Source organism: Capra hircus, chromosome 12, assembly GCF_001704415.2.
Source record: "Capra hircus breed San Clemente chromosome 12, ASM170441v1, whole genome shotgun sequence".
NCBI lineage: Eukaryota > Metazoa > Chordata > Mammalia > Artiodactyla > Bovidae > Capra > Capra hircus.
The window spans coordinates 15836756-15852779 of NC_030819.1; the positions used below are offsets into that span (position 1 = coordinate 15836756).

The following is a 16024-nucleotide window of genomic DNA, read 5'->3' on the forward strand; positions in this document are numbered from 1 at the left end:
ATGATACTAAAGCTGAAACTCCAGTACTTTGGCCACCTCATGAGAAGAGTTGACTCGTTGGAAAAGACTCTGATGCTGGGAGGGATTGGGGGCAGGAGGAGAAGGGGATGACTGAGGATGAGATGGCTGGATGGCATCACGGACTTGATGGACGTGAGTCTGAGTGAATTCCGGGAGATGGTGATGGACAGGGAGGCCTGGCGTGCTGCAATTCATGGGGTCGCAAAGAGTCGGACACTACTGAGTGACTGAACTGAACTGAAGAACAGTTTGCAAGGACTTCAACAGTGAAACAGAGGCCAAAAACTGTGTGTGTGTGTGTGTGTGTGTGTGTGTGTGTGTGTGTGTGTGTGTGTGTAGAGCTGGGAACCTATCTTAATATGGCTCATTGTTCGTGAAAACCAAAGCAAGGGATAGTAATAACTTCTGAACTCGTCAAAGAAAGAAAGTGAAATAATGATGAATTTTCATGACAGTGCAATTGCTGCCTTTCATTTTATGTACCCCAGTTCAGCTTTGAAAGATTAGGGAACCTGTGTTTGTCTGTGTATCTTTGTGGCTATCACTGTGGGTTATGATGGACATTCTTTCTTCTCTTCATGGTCATTTGCTTTGCATATTATGACCCACGGGGTCCCATTGTTGATTTGATGAGGAAATAAGCATCAGCCACCAGTAGCAAGTTACGATCAATTCCTGTCCTTTTTCCATTTATGGAGGGTGTTAATATGTAGATTCTCACAGCGTTCTTGAGTTTAGTGACTCTTATTTCTGCAGCACATTCTGTAGAAGAGGAAAGGGAGACTTAGGGAGATCAAAGGACTTGTTTATCATGGAGACACCAGTGTGCCACCTGCTTTCTCCCCAGATTTGCTCAAGTAGAGACACAGTGAGGGCGTCATCTGCAGAAAGGTACTGCTGTGTATCTTAGGTTGATGCCTGAGGGGTTTAGCAGATAATTCAAAGATTTCTAATATAATAATTATGTAACTTCAACCTGATTGTTATCTTGTCATTTTAGGGATACTCTTGTCATCTTTTTTTTTTTTTTTAAAATTTCCTCAGATACTCTGGGGAAAAGAGAATGATTTGTCTATTTACTCCTTAAACAATATTCAAATATAACTTATGGTAGATTCCCAGATCCTGAAGTCAAAACATCATATCCTTCTTAACTTTGGGTTTTTCCTGGTTCTGCAGACAAGCATCTGCTTAGTCTGGCTGATCTGCTGGTCCCCGCAGAGCACACTGTTTCTTTCCTTTTGGTTTTCCTGCCCAGCCTGCTCTTTCTGTTCCTATTTCAGACCTTGTCTGTCACTGTGCCACTTGCCTTAAGTATCACTGTGAAGACATTGGTCAGGTGTTATCCCTTCTCTGAAAGTGGGAAGCAGGGACCAAGATCAGCAAAACTGGTAACTTGAGATAAAACAAATCCTGTGCCTTCGCCTCGTGGGTCACCAGCCCTCACACCTGTGTCTCTAGCACAGACCTTCACACCTGCACGTCCAGCGGCACCGTGATGTCACTGAGAGGTCATCTCAGCTTGTCCACAAGAGAAGTCTCCTAAACCTGCCTCCACCATCTTCCCCAACATCGAGACCCTGCCCTTCCTTCCTCACCCCAACACCACATTCCTCTTCTCTTACAGCCCACATCCGTCCCATCAGCAGATCTTACAGACTCCACCTTCTAAGTGCGTCTGGAGTGTGACCCTGTCTCTCCATTTTCACTGCTCCCTAGATTATTCTAGTAGCCTCCTCACTTGTATCTGCCCTCATCTTTCCCCACCCCCTTACTTCCTGTTTTCCACAAAGCATAGAAGTGATTCTTTAAAAAACCTCAGACCATGTCAGTCCTCCCTTCTTCCCCTCCCCCTGTTACTGGGAGTGCCCCCAGGCTCCTCCTACTCCATCTCTGCCCTCACTTCCCTCATTCTTACTTGGCTCTGCTCTCCTATGTCCTTGCTTGTCCTGAACCCCTTGGGAATCTCCCTGTGGCCCCTGCACCCGCCCCTCCCTCTCTGAGGAGCAGCCTCTTCAGGTCTGTCTGATCACCGCCCCCCCCAGATCTGCTCACACCCCCTCTGGCAGAACCCTCACACCCCAGTGTGGACTCACTTCCCTCCTTTTCTCTCCACCCCCCTGAGCCGGCTTGCTTTTCCTTCTTGTCCTCAGTACTTCCACTGAGGCTAATTTTCCATGTTGTCCATCTCCCACTGTGGAGAGAAACTCTAGGGGCTTTGTTTCCTCATGGCTGAATTCATTGTGTCCAGAAGAATACCTGGAGTATAATCAGTCCTCAGTAAATATTTGTTAAAATGGTCAAATGCATAAATGCTTTGAAAAAATGCAGAATGAAAACCAAAGAAAAGCCCTGAGAGGTTTTTTTTTTTTTTTTTTTAAATTTTCCAGGTTATGGTCATGGTCACTGTGAAATAAGCCCATTGCTGTTGATTAAACACTTGTATGAAAAACTGATACTAAAAGGTTAAGATGGCAGGAAAATACATTTTAAATCTTTTTCTCTTTTCTGTTTTTCATCTCCGTACAGGATTTGCAGAATTTGAATGGAGATTTAACTGTGATAGGAGATGGAGGAATCCCACTGAGTTCAGGACAGAAAGCCCGGGTCAGCCTCGCCAGGTAAATGGGGTTTCAGTTGCCATTCACCCCTCCTCCTCCGTGGCTCCTTGTGGACATGAGCACGCAGACCCCGCTCACTGGGTTGGCCTGTGTGAAGCAGGGTCTTGCTCCTTCCCTGGGCTCTTGGAAATGAACATGGAGTTGTTGGACACCATTGTGATTCAGAGATGAGACGCAGAAAGTGTGAAATGTCCTCTCCTGACATCTCTCTACATTTTCTAGAGCTGTGTATCAGGATGCAGACATCTACCTTCTGGACGATCCGCTCAGCACAGTGGACGCAGGAGTCAGCAGGCACTTGTTCGAACAGTGAGTTTGCTTCTATTTATTATGATCTCTGCCTTCCAGGTACCTGTAGAGAGAGATCAGGGAAGAGAACTCAGGAAAGCCTTTGTGCTTCAGGAGACTCAGCTTACTCAGCCCTGGTGTCCCTCCTTCCACTCCCTTCCCTCCACAGAAGATCCATCCTAGAGAAATTTTGCCTCATGATGAGATCAGGAAGGAACATACAGAAGGTGCTTCCAGTGTGTGGAGGACAGTGGGGTGTGTGCTTTAGGGAGTGAGGGATAGATGGCAGATTTCCCCCTGCAACTTGCAGTTGATGGATCCACATGCCAGGGATAAGAAGGCTGATGTAACATTTTAAAATCAGAGAGTAGGACTTGGTAACCTGGTAATTGGCTGCCAGTTCTTTTCCTCCATCACGTGTTGAAGGCACATTAGAAGTGAAGTTTATCTCTCTCATTTCTAGAGGCTGGGAAAGTCTAAGATCAGGATGCCAGAAGATTTGGTGTCTGGTGAGGGTCCAATTCCTGTATCCTCAGGTCCTGGCAGGGATGAGGGAGCCGTGTGGGTCCCTTTTATGACACTCACTAATCCCTTTAATGCAGGCTCCATCCTCATGACCTGGTCACTTCCCAACAACTATATTCTAGTACCTTGACGGTGGGGATTAGGTTTCAATGTGTGTATTTTGAGGACAAAAACATTCAGTCTATACAAGTTGTCACAGTTGGGGGTACTTAAAGAATAGAAATTAATTTTCTCACAGTTCTCAAGGCTGGCAGTTCAGGGTGTGGGCAGGTTTGGTTTCTGCTGAGACCGCTCTCCTTGCCTACTGGTGGCATCCACCCCACGATGTCCTCACATGGGCTTCCCTCTATCCACGTGTACTTCTGTGTCTGTCCTTTTTTTTAAGAAGTTTTAATTGAAATATAATTGATTTATAATATTGTCTTAATTTTTTGTATGGCAAAGTTACGCAGTTATATATATACATGTGTGTGTGTGTGCTCACTTGCTTCAGTTGTGTCCAGCTCTGTGTGACCCCATGGACTATAAGCCCGCCAGGCTCCTCTGTCCAGAGGATTCTCCAGGCAGGAATACTGGAGTGGGCTGCCATGCTCTTCTCCAGGGGATCTTCCAGACACAGGGATCGAACCTGCATCTCCTGCATTGCAGGCAGCTTCTTTACCCACTGAGCCACCTGGGAAGCCCATATACATACATACATTCTTTTTAATATTCTTTTCCACTATGGTTTTTCTCAGAATATTGAATATAGTTTGTTGTGTTATACTGTAGGACCTTGTTGTTTATTCATTCTATACATAATAATTTGTATCTGCTAAGCATCTACCTGGAATGCAGGAGACCTGGGTTCGATCCCTAGGTCGGGAAGATCCCCTGGAGAAGGAAATGGCAACCCACTCCAGTACTCTTGCCTGGAGAATCCCATGGAGGGAGGAGCCTGGTAGGCTATAGTCCATGGGGTCGCAAAGAGTCAGACATGACTGAGCGACTTCACTTTCACTTTCACTAACCCTATATTCCCAATCCATCTGTCCCCACACCCCTCCACCCATGCAACCCCAAGTCTGTTCACTATTTCTGTGAGTCTGTTTCTGTTTTATAGATAGGTTCATTTTTACCATATTTTGGATTCCACATATAAGTGATACTTGATATTTTTCTTTCTGAGTTACTTTATTTGTACAATATTCTCCAGGTCTATCCATGTTTTTGCAAATGGCATTTTTTTTTTCTTTTTTTGGCTGAGTACTATTGCATTGTCTATATATACCACACCCATTTATTTGTGAATGTATATTTAGGTTGTTTCCTTGTTTTGGCTATTGTGAATAGTGTTGCTTTGAGTATAGGGGTACCTGTGATTTATAATCCAGATATATGCCAATCAGTGGGATTACTGGATTATAAAGTAATTCTATTTTCAATTTCCTGAGGAATCTCCATACTGTTTTCCATAGTGCCTGCAGCAATTTATATCCCAGCAGTAGTGTAGGAGGGTTTTAGTTACTCCACATCCTCTCAGCCATTGTTATTTTAATGATGGCCGTTCCAACTGGTGTGAGGTGACACCTCATTGTAGTTTTAATTTGCATTTCTCTAATAATTCACAATGGTGAGTTTCTTCTCTGGTGTCTGTTGGCCATCTGTTCGTGCCCTTTGGAGAAATGCCGATTTAGTTCTTCTGCCCATTTTTTGTTTGGATTTTTTGTTGTTATTGTTGTTGAGTTGTATGAGTTGTTTGTATATTTTGGAAATTAAACCCTTGTTGGTCACATCATTTGTAGTATTTTCTTCCATTCTGTAGGTTGTCTCTTCATTTTATTTATGGTTTCCTTTGGCTTCCCTGGTGGCTCAGAGGTTAAAGCATCTGCCTGCAATGCGGGAGATCTGGGTTCGATCCCTGGGAAGCATATGCCTGCAATGCGGGAGATCTGGGTTCGATCCCTTGGTCAGGAAGATCCCCTGGAGAAGGAAATAGCAACCCACTCCAGTATTTTTGCCTGTAGAATCTCATGGATGGAGGAGCCTGGTGGGCTACAGTCCATGGGGTCACACAGAGTCGGACATGACTGAGCGACTTAACTTTCACTTTCTTTGCTGTGCAAAAGCTTGTAAGTTTGATTAGGTCCCATTTGTTCATTTTTTTAAAATTATTTATTTATGATTGTCCTGGGTCTTTGTTGCTGTGGGTGTTTTTCTCTAGTTGGGATGAACAGGGCCTACTCTCTAGCTGTGATGCATGGGCTTCTCATGGTGATGGCTTCTCTCATTGCAAGGCACGGCTCTAGGGTATGTGGGATTAGTAGTTGCAGCTCCTGGGTTCCAGAGCACAGGCTCAGTGGTTGCGGTGCATGGGTTGAGGTGCTTTGAGCATGTGGTATCTTCCTGGACCAGGGAAGGATCCTGTGTCTCCCGCATTGGCAGGTGAATTCTTTACCACTGAGCCACCAGGGAAGCCCACATTTGTATATTTTTGTCTATATTTCTATTGCCTTAGGAGACTGACCTAAGAAAACATTGGTATAATTTATGTCAGAGAATGTTTTGCCTATAATCTCTACTAGGAGTTTTATGGTGTCATGTCTTATGATTAAGATTTTAAGTCATTTTTAGTTTATTTTGTGCATGGTGGGAGAGTGTGTTCTAACATTGATTTACATGCCTCTGTTTCTGTCCTTATGTCTTAGTCTCCTCTTCATCTAAGCACACCAGTCAGATTAGATTAGGTCCAGTATAACTAAGGGTAATCATGACTTCTTTAAGGTCCCTGTCACTAAATTCTAAGGTACTAATAACTAAGGTGTCAGCAGGTGAATCTGAGGGGACATGATTGATTTACAGTACGTCCAGAATAGCAACGTAGAGACTTCAGCAGAGTCCAGTGTTTGAGAAGGAGACGTGTGAGGAACTCTGAGCTCTGGACACGAGGAGCTGGGATTCCATGTCCACTAAGCAGTGGTTGTTAGTCTTTGGTGGAACCTGCCTGAATGTAAGACGTCCTTAGTGTTGGGGTGATGAAAGATTTGTGGAGATGGATGGTGGTGATGGCTGCACAGCAATGTGAATGTACTTAATACGACTGAGCTCTATGCTTAAAATGGCAGAAATGGTAAATTTCACATTGGGTGTATTTTACCACAATTAAAAGAAAACTGCATAGTATCACAAAATCTTTCAGAACATGAGTGAGCAGGGCAGCTGACACATGGCATGGCCCCCAGCTCTCTGATCTGACCCCTCTTTCCCAGCCTCTCATGTTCATGACTTGATGAGTTTTCCCTCAGAGAAGAGCCTGTGTCTTGTCTTGAGTTCAGTGACAAGAGCTAGTACTGTGACAGGGATTCCCCACCCCCACCCTCCTGGCATCCTGAGTATAGCAGCCTTCTTGTTCCCAGCATCCCCCCCTGAACTCACAATATCTGTCACCGATCTTGTGAGCATCTGCACAAGTTCCCCATCAGGGCAGGAAGAGGATCTGCTAGGATCTGCTAGTCATTGCATCTGTGTCACAGGGAGGGGAGAGCAGGCATTTTAGTACCAAGTATAGTGTGCTGATCACAGCAGTTCTCCTGAGTTCTTTTTCTCCAATGTTTTGGGTATACCACTTTGGATAGTTGAGAAGAGCAACTTAAAATTGTTGTTTGCTGATCAGAACCACAACCTATAGAGTGACTTAAAGCAGAGAATGTGAAAGCGAATTAGGAAATCACTTAGCAGCAACTGGAGAGTATCCTCAAGTTAGAGAATTGGATGGAACAATATGCTGTGAGAGATGGTGGTCATATAGAAGCTTAGTCATGGGGAGGGCTTTGTATTAAAATTGGATGAATCACACTGCTGCTTGCCATTAACAGTTTTGTACAGTCATGAATCTATATCCAGGGTCATTGAGGTTTGTGAGTTTTACAACTTTATTCTGTGGGCACTAAGTGGATTCTGTCACCTACAGAAGGTGAGAGGCCTTAGATGAGCTGATGCAGTCTCATCATGCTGTGGATCCCATCCTGGTTCAGCCCCACATCCCAGACCCCCACCTCCTGCATCATCAGCTCTTCAGGTGTGTCCTGATCAGACTCCCACGCTGCTGTCTACACAGCTCACCCACCTGCTCCAGCCCTTCACGGACACCTCCCCTCCCCCAGCTACCCCGTCACGTTTGGGAAGCAGCCCCAGGTCCTCAGACAGAGAACAGGCTTCTTTTGCCCCGTTCAGCCTTTCCAGTTCATTCCCACACCCACTCAGTGTCCAGCTGTGCTGGCTCTGTGGGGTCCTTTCATACCCACTTCTGTCTGTACACACTGGTCCCTCTGTCCCAGAGCCAGGGAGCAGTGCGCCAAGACACAGAAGGAAGATGGAAGACGGGACCTGCCATTCCCACCTACTCCTCCAGTGGGCCCCCATGCCCTCTGTCTTCCCACAGCCCTCAGTGGGTGCACTTGACCATTTATGTCTCCCCACCTCTCCTTCAATCTTTCCCAGCATCAGGGTCTTTTCCAAGAGGGAAAGATCCATCAGGGTCTTTTCCAATGAGGGAAAGATTGAAGGCGGGAGGAGAAGGGGACAACAGAGGATGAGATGGTTGGATGGCATCACTGACTCAATGGACATGAGTTTGAGCAAGCTCCAGGAGTTGGTGAGGAAAGGGAAGCCTGGTGTGCTGCAGTCTATGCCTCCTAAGCTGTGAATGCAGGAAGGCGCCTCAGCCCAGCTTGTTCTGTCCCAGAACCCCTGCACCTGCTGTGTCTTCTTCCAGGAAGTTTCCCCAGAGAGTCTCAGGGCTCCCGTGTTTCCCCATCTAAGACCCCTTGCTTTTCCTTCAGAGCACAGGTCACACTGCAACAGTGCATTTTCTACACTCACTCACTGGGCCCCCCTGTACACAGTGCACAGGATTGATTTCCATCTTGACGTATGGCTGTATCCTCTTAGGACAGTGCCTGGCTCCTCAACAAACCTCTGCTGATTGAATGAATGGAGGTGGGGATTCTGTCTGTGTTTTTTGTATCCCCTTTACCATGGGATGTGTCCCCTCTTAACACAGCCCTTATATAGGATTATATGTAGGATTATAGGATTAACACATCTTTTATATAGGAGTAACAGTTAAACAACTAACTATTGCTTATTCAATCATTTGTATGACATGACTTGGAAATCTTTCCTTTAAAAACTTGGAAAATAGTTTATTTTTTAAGTGATTGGACAAAAGCATTATTAGGAAAAATTCAAAGCCATCAACTGATCACTTCATTGTAATTATTTATATTACCTCATCTGTGATGGAAAGTGAGGAAGAAAATATTTTAAAACTTTTGGGTTGGTCCATCTTGGACATAACAGCACATTACATTTGGTTAACATCCACCTTCAGGGACTATTGGCAGGTATTTATGATTTAAGGAGAAGATGCCATTTAAATGCTTTAGTACTAAGTCTGAAAAGGTGACACAAGAAACAGGTATGAACACTGAGCTAACACAGGTCAAAAGGTACTCCTTTTGGACTTAATGAAGCGATGGTGTATGTGTCTATATCCTGGAGTCTTACTTCTGATCACAGACCCAGTGTCCAGAGTGTCCCCTTAGGACTTTTGTGTCCTGAGTCCAAAGCACAGGGCCACTTGTGGTTAGGGAGGAGCAGAGAAGGGGACTGATGCTTACTGAGTATATTGGTGGTTTGACTTCGCAGAACATGTGGATGAAGTTGTCATTGATGCTGTTTGTGATGAAGAAACTGAGGTTTAGTCTCTTGTCCAATGTCGTCAGGCTTGTGAGAAGGACTGAGCTGCAGTCTGCTGCCTCTAGACTCTCCATCTGAATCACTCACAGGCTGAGCTCTGGCCCATGCTCCTGAGATTTGCTTAGTGAGGGCCATAGGCTCCCAGAGTACCTGCCTGGAATCCTGCCTGGGGTCACTGGGGCCCCGGACCCAGCTACTTGCTTCCCTGGAGGGGTTGTGGACCCTGTGATTGAGCCTGGGGCTGAGTCCCTAGGGGTCTGGATTTAAAATGGAGGAACTTTTTTTTTTTTTTTAACTGTGAATAAAATTTAAGGTTGAATAGTGAGGGGGAGTCTTGTTTGTAGAGAACTAGTGGGTGTTCTGAGCCACTGGGTGATTTCCACTGTGATTTGGGCCATTTGGATTCCGTTTTTTATTAGATTTGGAAGGTGTTCGGTCCTAATGAAAGAAGACTTTCTTCCTGGTTGGAACTGGAAATGTTGTAGAAACTGATGGAGGCCAAATTGGCCTTCATTTTCTGTCTAATATTCTTTGGGAACAAGTGTCTAGCAAATGCTCTCTGGCAAAGGTTACCAAGAATCTATTAAATTTTTGTTGCTAATATGTGCATCATTCATTATAAATGATCATCTAGAAAGCTGTTTAAGAATGTACACATTTTTATATGACATAGATACTTGTCCTCCCATTGCTGAATAGTGATAAAATAGTATTTTAGTTCAGTCAAGTTTTGGGATCTCAGTATTGCTCAGTTATTTTTCTTTATGAAGCATGTAAATAATTGTTAACCTGAGTTTTAGGGAAAAAAAGCTTAGCTGTTGGTGCCTTCTTCACTGGACTGCTTTTTAGAATATTTTAGCAGAGCTAGATTCAAATTTCTTGCTGATAAATTTAAGAACCTAGTCAGATGAATTGATTTATGTTTATTTAATTTTTATTATTGACTTAGTATTTAAACTACAGATCTTTGACTGCTATGTGACGTTGTCTCATTGTTTTCAACATATAATTTTTCAGTTTGAAGTACCCCCATTAACATGATTTTGCATATTGTACCTTTTACATTTGTAGGTGTATTCGTCAGGCCTTGAAGGAGAAGATCACAATCTTAGTGACTCATCAGCTGCAGCACCTAAAAGATGCAAGTCAGATTCTGATACTGAAAGATGTAAGTAGTTTATAGAAGTCTGTGGAATTGCTAGCACTCAGGTGTGTTGAATGCCAGACCTCCCAGCAGGTCACTCTCCTTGGATTCATGGTAAACACCCTCTTCTCCCTCAGTTTTTCACTCCCTTCTTCTCAGAGCTGGTGTTCACGCCTTGGAGGATGAATCCAAAGACCTGTAGAAATGTCGCTGTGATGCTCTAAGTCACATAAACCCTAAAGTGTATGAAAGTACAACCATAGGGTTATTAAATCGTCTCTGTTCTAATGAAATTTTAAAAGGATAATGATGCTATTTTATTTAGTCAAAGTGTACTTTTTAGAAATTAGACTTAAGTAAAAGTGTATTGTTTAGAAATTAGAGATACTAAGACCTGATCGTATCCAGGTGATTGTTATGCATAGTTTGCCTCAAGAGCATCTTCCATTAACTCCAGAAGCGAGGTTGGGTAGCCGAGCACCTAGGTCAGAGACACCTTCTCTGCTGGTGTCTCCAGTTGCTGGTCTCCCTGCCCAGGTCTCTATGTGCCCAATATGTGTGGGAGCTTTGCGGCAGGAGGACAAGGCCCTGCCCTCACGGGGCTCCTTTTCTTATGGGGAGGATGTGACAGAGAGAGGTGGGCTGACATCCTGGCTGCCTCCCTGAGGAGCTGGTGCCTCACGGGGTCTGAGTGACATGAAGATGGGGGCCACACAGTCACCTGGGAGAGGGGGTCTGAGGCAGGGGGTCCTAAGGAAGGAGCTGACCTGGCAGGTTGGAGGAACATCAGGAAGACCAGCGTGTCTGAGGAGAGTGAGCAGGGGAACGGGAGGGAGCTGGTCTCTGAGCTGTGGGCAAGGACTGGAAGTGGGATGGAAGCCTTGGACTGTCCAGAGCAGAGGGGGGATGTGGTCTGATGTGAGAGTTAAGAGAGTCCTCTGATGGTCACTGGAGGGGGGACAGCAGAAGCAGTTACAAGTCTTAGTAAAGCTGAGGAGGCAGAAGTGTGGGCTCAGGCTAGGGTATCACTTTTTAGAGCTGCTGTAACAAAGTACTGCCAACTGGGTGACTTAAAAAAGCAGAAGTTTATCGTTTCCCTGTTCTGGAGGCTACAAGTCCCAAAGCCAGGTGCTGGCAGGGCCGTGCTCTCCCTGGAGGCTCCAGGAGAGAATCCTTCCCCTCCAGCCTCTGGTGTTCACCAGCCTTCCTTGTGCTCCTTGGCTTCCAGCTGCAGCACTGTGGTCTCTGCCTCTGATGTCACGTGGCTGTAGTCCCTGAGTCTGTCTGGGTTTCTTTGGTCTTACTGGATGTAGGGTCACCCTGCTCCAGCGTGACCTCATCTTGAGTACATGTGCAAAGACCTTCTTTCCAAATAAGGTCGTGTTTATGGGTGTCATGTTTGAACTTATCTTTTTGAGGAGGGGAGCACCATTCAACTCACAACTCCTAGCATGGTTGGGGGGTGGGGTGGAGACTAGTGCGAAGTGTTCAAACTTAGTGATTGTTTGCTTCAATCCTTTGCTTGTTTGTGTCTGGGCCTCAGGACCTTTGTCGTTAACTCCTGACTGTTCCAAAGTCCTCGATCAAATCCCTGACTTAAGAAATGAATGTCTGCTCTAAGAAAGATTATTAAAACTCCTGCCTCTCTAGATTATTATTAACCCCTGCCTCTCTAGAAGCAGTTCCCTGTGTGGACTCCTCTCCACTCCTCTAGGAATGGGGTGGGGGAAGGGCTAAGGTTTCTCAAGCTTGAGAGCAGTTGGTTTCATGTGCAGAGGGGGTGATTCTAGTGTATAAACCCCAGTGTTGACAGGGTTATGAGCACAGGATCAGTGGGCAGGAGAATAACCTATCTTGCCAGTCCCTAGATGTTTTCAGTCCAGTTCAGTTCAGTCACTCAGTAGTGTCTGACTCTTTGTGACCTCATGAATCGCAGCATGCCAGGCCTCCCTGTCCATCACCAACTCCCAGAGTTCACTCAGACTCACGTCCATCGAGTCAGTGATGCCATCCAGCCATCTCATCCTCTGTCATCCCCTTCTCCTCCTGCCCCCAATCCCTCCCAGCATCAGAGTCTTTTCCAATGAGTCAACTCTTCTCATGAGGTGGCCAAAGTACTAGAGTTTCAGCTTTAGCATCATTCCCTCCAAAGAAATCCTAGGGCTGATCTCCTTCAGAATGGACTGGTTGGATCTCCTTGCAGTCCAAGGGACTCTCAAGAGTCTTCTCCAACACCACAGTTCAAAAGCATCAATTCTTCGGCACTCAGCTTTCTTAACAGTCCAACTCTCATATCCATGCATGACCACAGGAAAAACCATAGCCTTGACTAGACGGACCTTTGTTGGCAAAGTAATGTCTCTGCTTTTCAATATGCTATCTAGGTTGGTCATAACTTTTCTTCCAAGGACTAAGCGTCTTTTAATTTCATGGCTTCAGTCACCATCTGCAGTGATTTTGGAGCCCCCAAAAATAAAGTCTGACACTGTTTCCACTGTTTCTCCATCTATTTCCCATGAAGTGATGGTCAGATGCCATGATCTTCATTTTCTAAATGTTGAGCTTCAAGCCAACTTTTTCACTCTCCTCTTTTACTTTCATCAAGAGGCTTTTGAGTTCCTCTTCACTTTCTGCCATAAGGGTGGTGTCATCTGCATATCTGAGGTTATTGATGTTTCTCCTGGCAATCTTGATTCCAGCTTGTGTTTCTTCCAGTCCAGCGTTTCTCATGATGTACTGTGCATAGAAGTTAAATAAGCAGGGTGACAATATACAGCCTTGACGTACTCCTTTTCCTATTTGGAACCAGTCTGTTGTTCCATGTCCAGTTCTAACTGCTGCTTCCTGACCTGCATATAGGTTTCTCAAGAGGCAGGTCAGGTGGTCTGGTATTCCCATGTCTTTCAGAATTTTCTACAGTTTATTGTGATCCACACAGTCAGAGGCTTTGGCATAGTCCGTAGATGTTTTAGGGTCCTCTTATTGCTTCCTTTGAAGATGCTGCCTCCAGTTTTAGTACTAACAAAATAACCATTTGTCCACTGGTGAGCACCCCTGGATGGGTTGGAGTCCATCCTCACTGTCTGGTCCCTCTCTCACAGCAGAGGGGGGATGGCTGTCCCCTTGTTCCCTTGGAATTGTCAGCACTTGGCTGCTGAGTGAAATTGCTGTCTTTGTACTGTCATTTCATCGTGCATATTACAGATATGAAGTGGTGAGTGGTGATTTCAGTAAAGAGGTGTGTGAATTTTGCCTCCCAAGTGGAACAAGACACAGTATATCCCGCATGATTTTCTAGCTCTGCAGTATCACATGGTACCCAAAGGCTTCACTGGTTTCCTCCCAGGTGCTCACCTCAGGGGCTACAGTGAGGGGTCATCTCCTCCACCTGACCTGCTGTAACCAGAGCTGCTCTCATTTGGTTAGTTTTGCATCCTGAGGTTTTTTTTTTTTTTTCCCCTAATGTTTTATTTGTCACAGAGTGAATCAGCCACATCTAGTTTCATGGGGTAATAAAATAAAAATCTGCACATTATTTTATATGACTTTGTAAGGAAGGGAAACTGTACAAGGATGTGTCACACGTGTTCAAAGAGCATGATTAGATTCAGTTCAGTTCAGTCGCTCAGTCATTGGAAAAATGATTAGATTGGCAGAGGCTTAAGCAGCTGCCTGATTGGGAAATGCTGGTTGGCTGCTTGTGGCTGGTAGTTCCTAAGTTTTTTCTCGGATCTGAGTGCACTGATTCTGGCTTAGGTGTTGGTTTGTGGGCACAGACTGCCAAGGCTTTAGAGCCACTTTGGCCTCATGGCCTCCTTGCTTAATTACTTTTACAGGTGGAATACTGAATTCCATTGGGAACTTCCTGAGTTTGTGGGGCAGTTGTAGAGACCAGGGAGATGCATCTCTCTGTCCAGGGCTGGGTCCTACAGTCTTGTCCCACCTGGGACACATGATACTATGACAGGGGCCAGCAAGTATTTGATGACTGACTCTTACCTATATGCAGGTGTGCTTGTGCCCACCTCTCTGTCAAGTTTAGCTTTCTTTCCCAGAATATTCTCCCCAGTTGACTGCTTTTTTACAATCCTACTTCTCACATGAGGCTTCTGTCAGTTTGCATGCTGTCTAAAAGACTGTGCTGATCCTCCCACCAACTTCTGTACTTCCTGCTTCCCTGAGGGCCCACAGCAGTTATATCAGTGTCCTCCATTTTTAACATATGAGCCTATGTTTCTTTCACATCCTCCAGTACCTAACACAGGGTTTGGCAGGGAACAGAATGCTCAGTTCTGTGTTGAGTTGACTCTACTAGATTTCTCAACAAGAATTCTGGACCCAGGGATCATTTTTCCCCCAAATTATAATTTAAGACCAGATAACTTTTCCTGATTAATATTAGGTTGGTTTAATATTATTGAATGTAAATTAATTCCTCCCAAACTTTTTTTATTTTAGGGCAAAATGGTGAAAAGGGGGACTTACAATGAGTTCCTGAAATCCAAGGTAGATATTTTGTCCCTTTTTGAGAAGGGGAATGAGCAGTCTGAACCATCTCCAGTCCCAGGAGCTCCCACTGCGATCTCTGAGTCTTTGGTTCAGTCTCTCCAGTCTCCCAGGCCCTCACTGAAAGATGCGGCTCCAGAGGACCAAGAAGTGAGTTTTTCACCCTGCAGAGTGCCCGGGTCTGTCTGCTCTTGGTGGTCTCAGGGACCTTCAGTCTGCTCTGCTCATGTCTTCATTTGTCCCAAAGTAGACCCTAAGGTTCCCAAAGTCTTGTTCCATGGAACTGGTAGAGTTAGAAGAGCATGAATGGAGCAAGCCCTTAGGGTGTAGGATAGAGAATCTTATGGAGATCAGGAGTGGGTGCACTGCTGTGAATTCTGGGTGAATGTGGCTCACACTGATTGAGAACTCTTCAGTTTACCTTAGTTACATAGTCATGCTCATGGCCCCTGGCTTCCCTTATGCATCCAGAGGCTTAATGTGAAGACCCTCTTAGACTGAGTCCTGCTGTGACCGCATTAAATCAGCTACTTTTCCTATATGTTGGAATAGTCTGGCACTGGAGCTGACTGGCTGTATTATTTTGCCTTGGTGTCAGATGGTTTGTGATTAGGCCAGAGGTACTCGTGCCTGGAAAGCCCCATGGATGGAGGAGCCTCGTAGGCTGCAGTCCATGGGGTCACTAAGCATTGGACACAACTGAGTGACTTCACTTTCACTTTCATGCATTGGAGAAGGAAATGGCAACCCATTCCAGTATTCTTGCCTAGAGAATCCCAGGGATAGGGGAGCCTGGTGGGCTGCCATCTAAGGGGTCGCACAGAGTCGGACACGACCGAAGCGACTTAGCAGCAGCAGCAGCGGTGTGTGTAAAGGACCTGACTCACAGCAGACACTTTGTAATTAGTTCCCATCTTCCTTTCTTACCCTTCAACACTGAGACCTACATTTTATCCACCTTGAATCCCAGGGGCCAGCATAGAGCCCCGGACATCCTTGGTCCATGAGACTGTATAATCCATTCTGAGTCCTCCAGACAGAAGTATAGAAATGGAATAGATCTCCCTTAAAAACATCCATAGGTATTCCCTGATGTCCAAAGCTTCACTATCCAGACCCAGGAGCCTGAATGTTTCTGACTTCTGTTCAGATTAGTCCCTCACCTTCCACACTCGGGAAT

The 16024-nt window shown here is 45.4% G+C and overlaps 2 protein-coding genes across 3 annotated transcripts in view; one reads left to right on the top strand and one right to left on the bottom strand.

The window, feature by feature from the left end:
* The window catches only part of LOC102179751 (multidrug resistance-associated protein 4-like), a 607813-nt gene that overhangs the window by 159539 nt on the left and 432250 nt on the right, over positions 1-16024 (bottom strand). The window lies entirely within an intron of this gene.
* Positions 1-16024, top strand: part of LOC108637248 (multidrug resistance-associated protein 4-like) — a 157816-nt gene that overhangs the window by 48706 nt on the left and 93086 nt on the right. Inside the window, 4 exon segments of the mRNA XM_018056286.1 lie at positions 2551-2642; positions 2865-2951; positions 10266-10362; positions 14797-14994. Of these exon segments, the coding sequence (XP_017911775.1) occupies positions 2551-2642; positions 2865-2951; positions 10266-10362; positions 14797-14994 (474 nt within the window).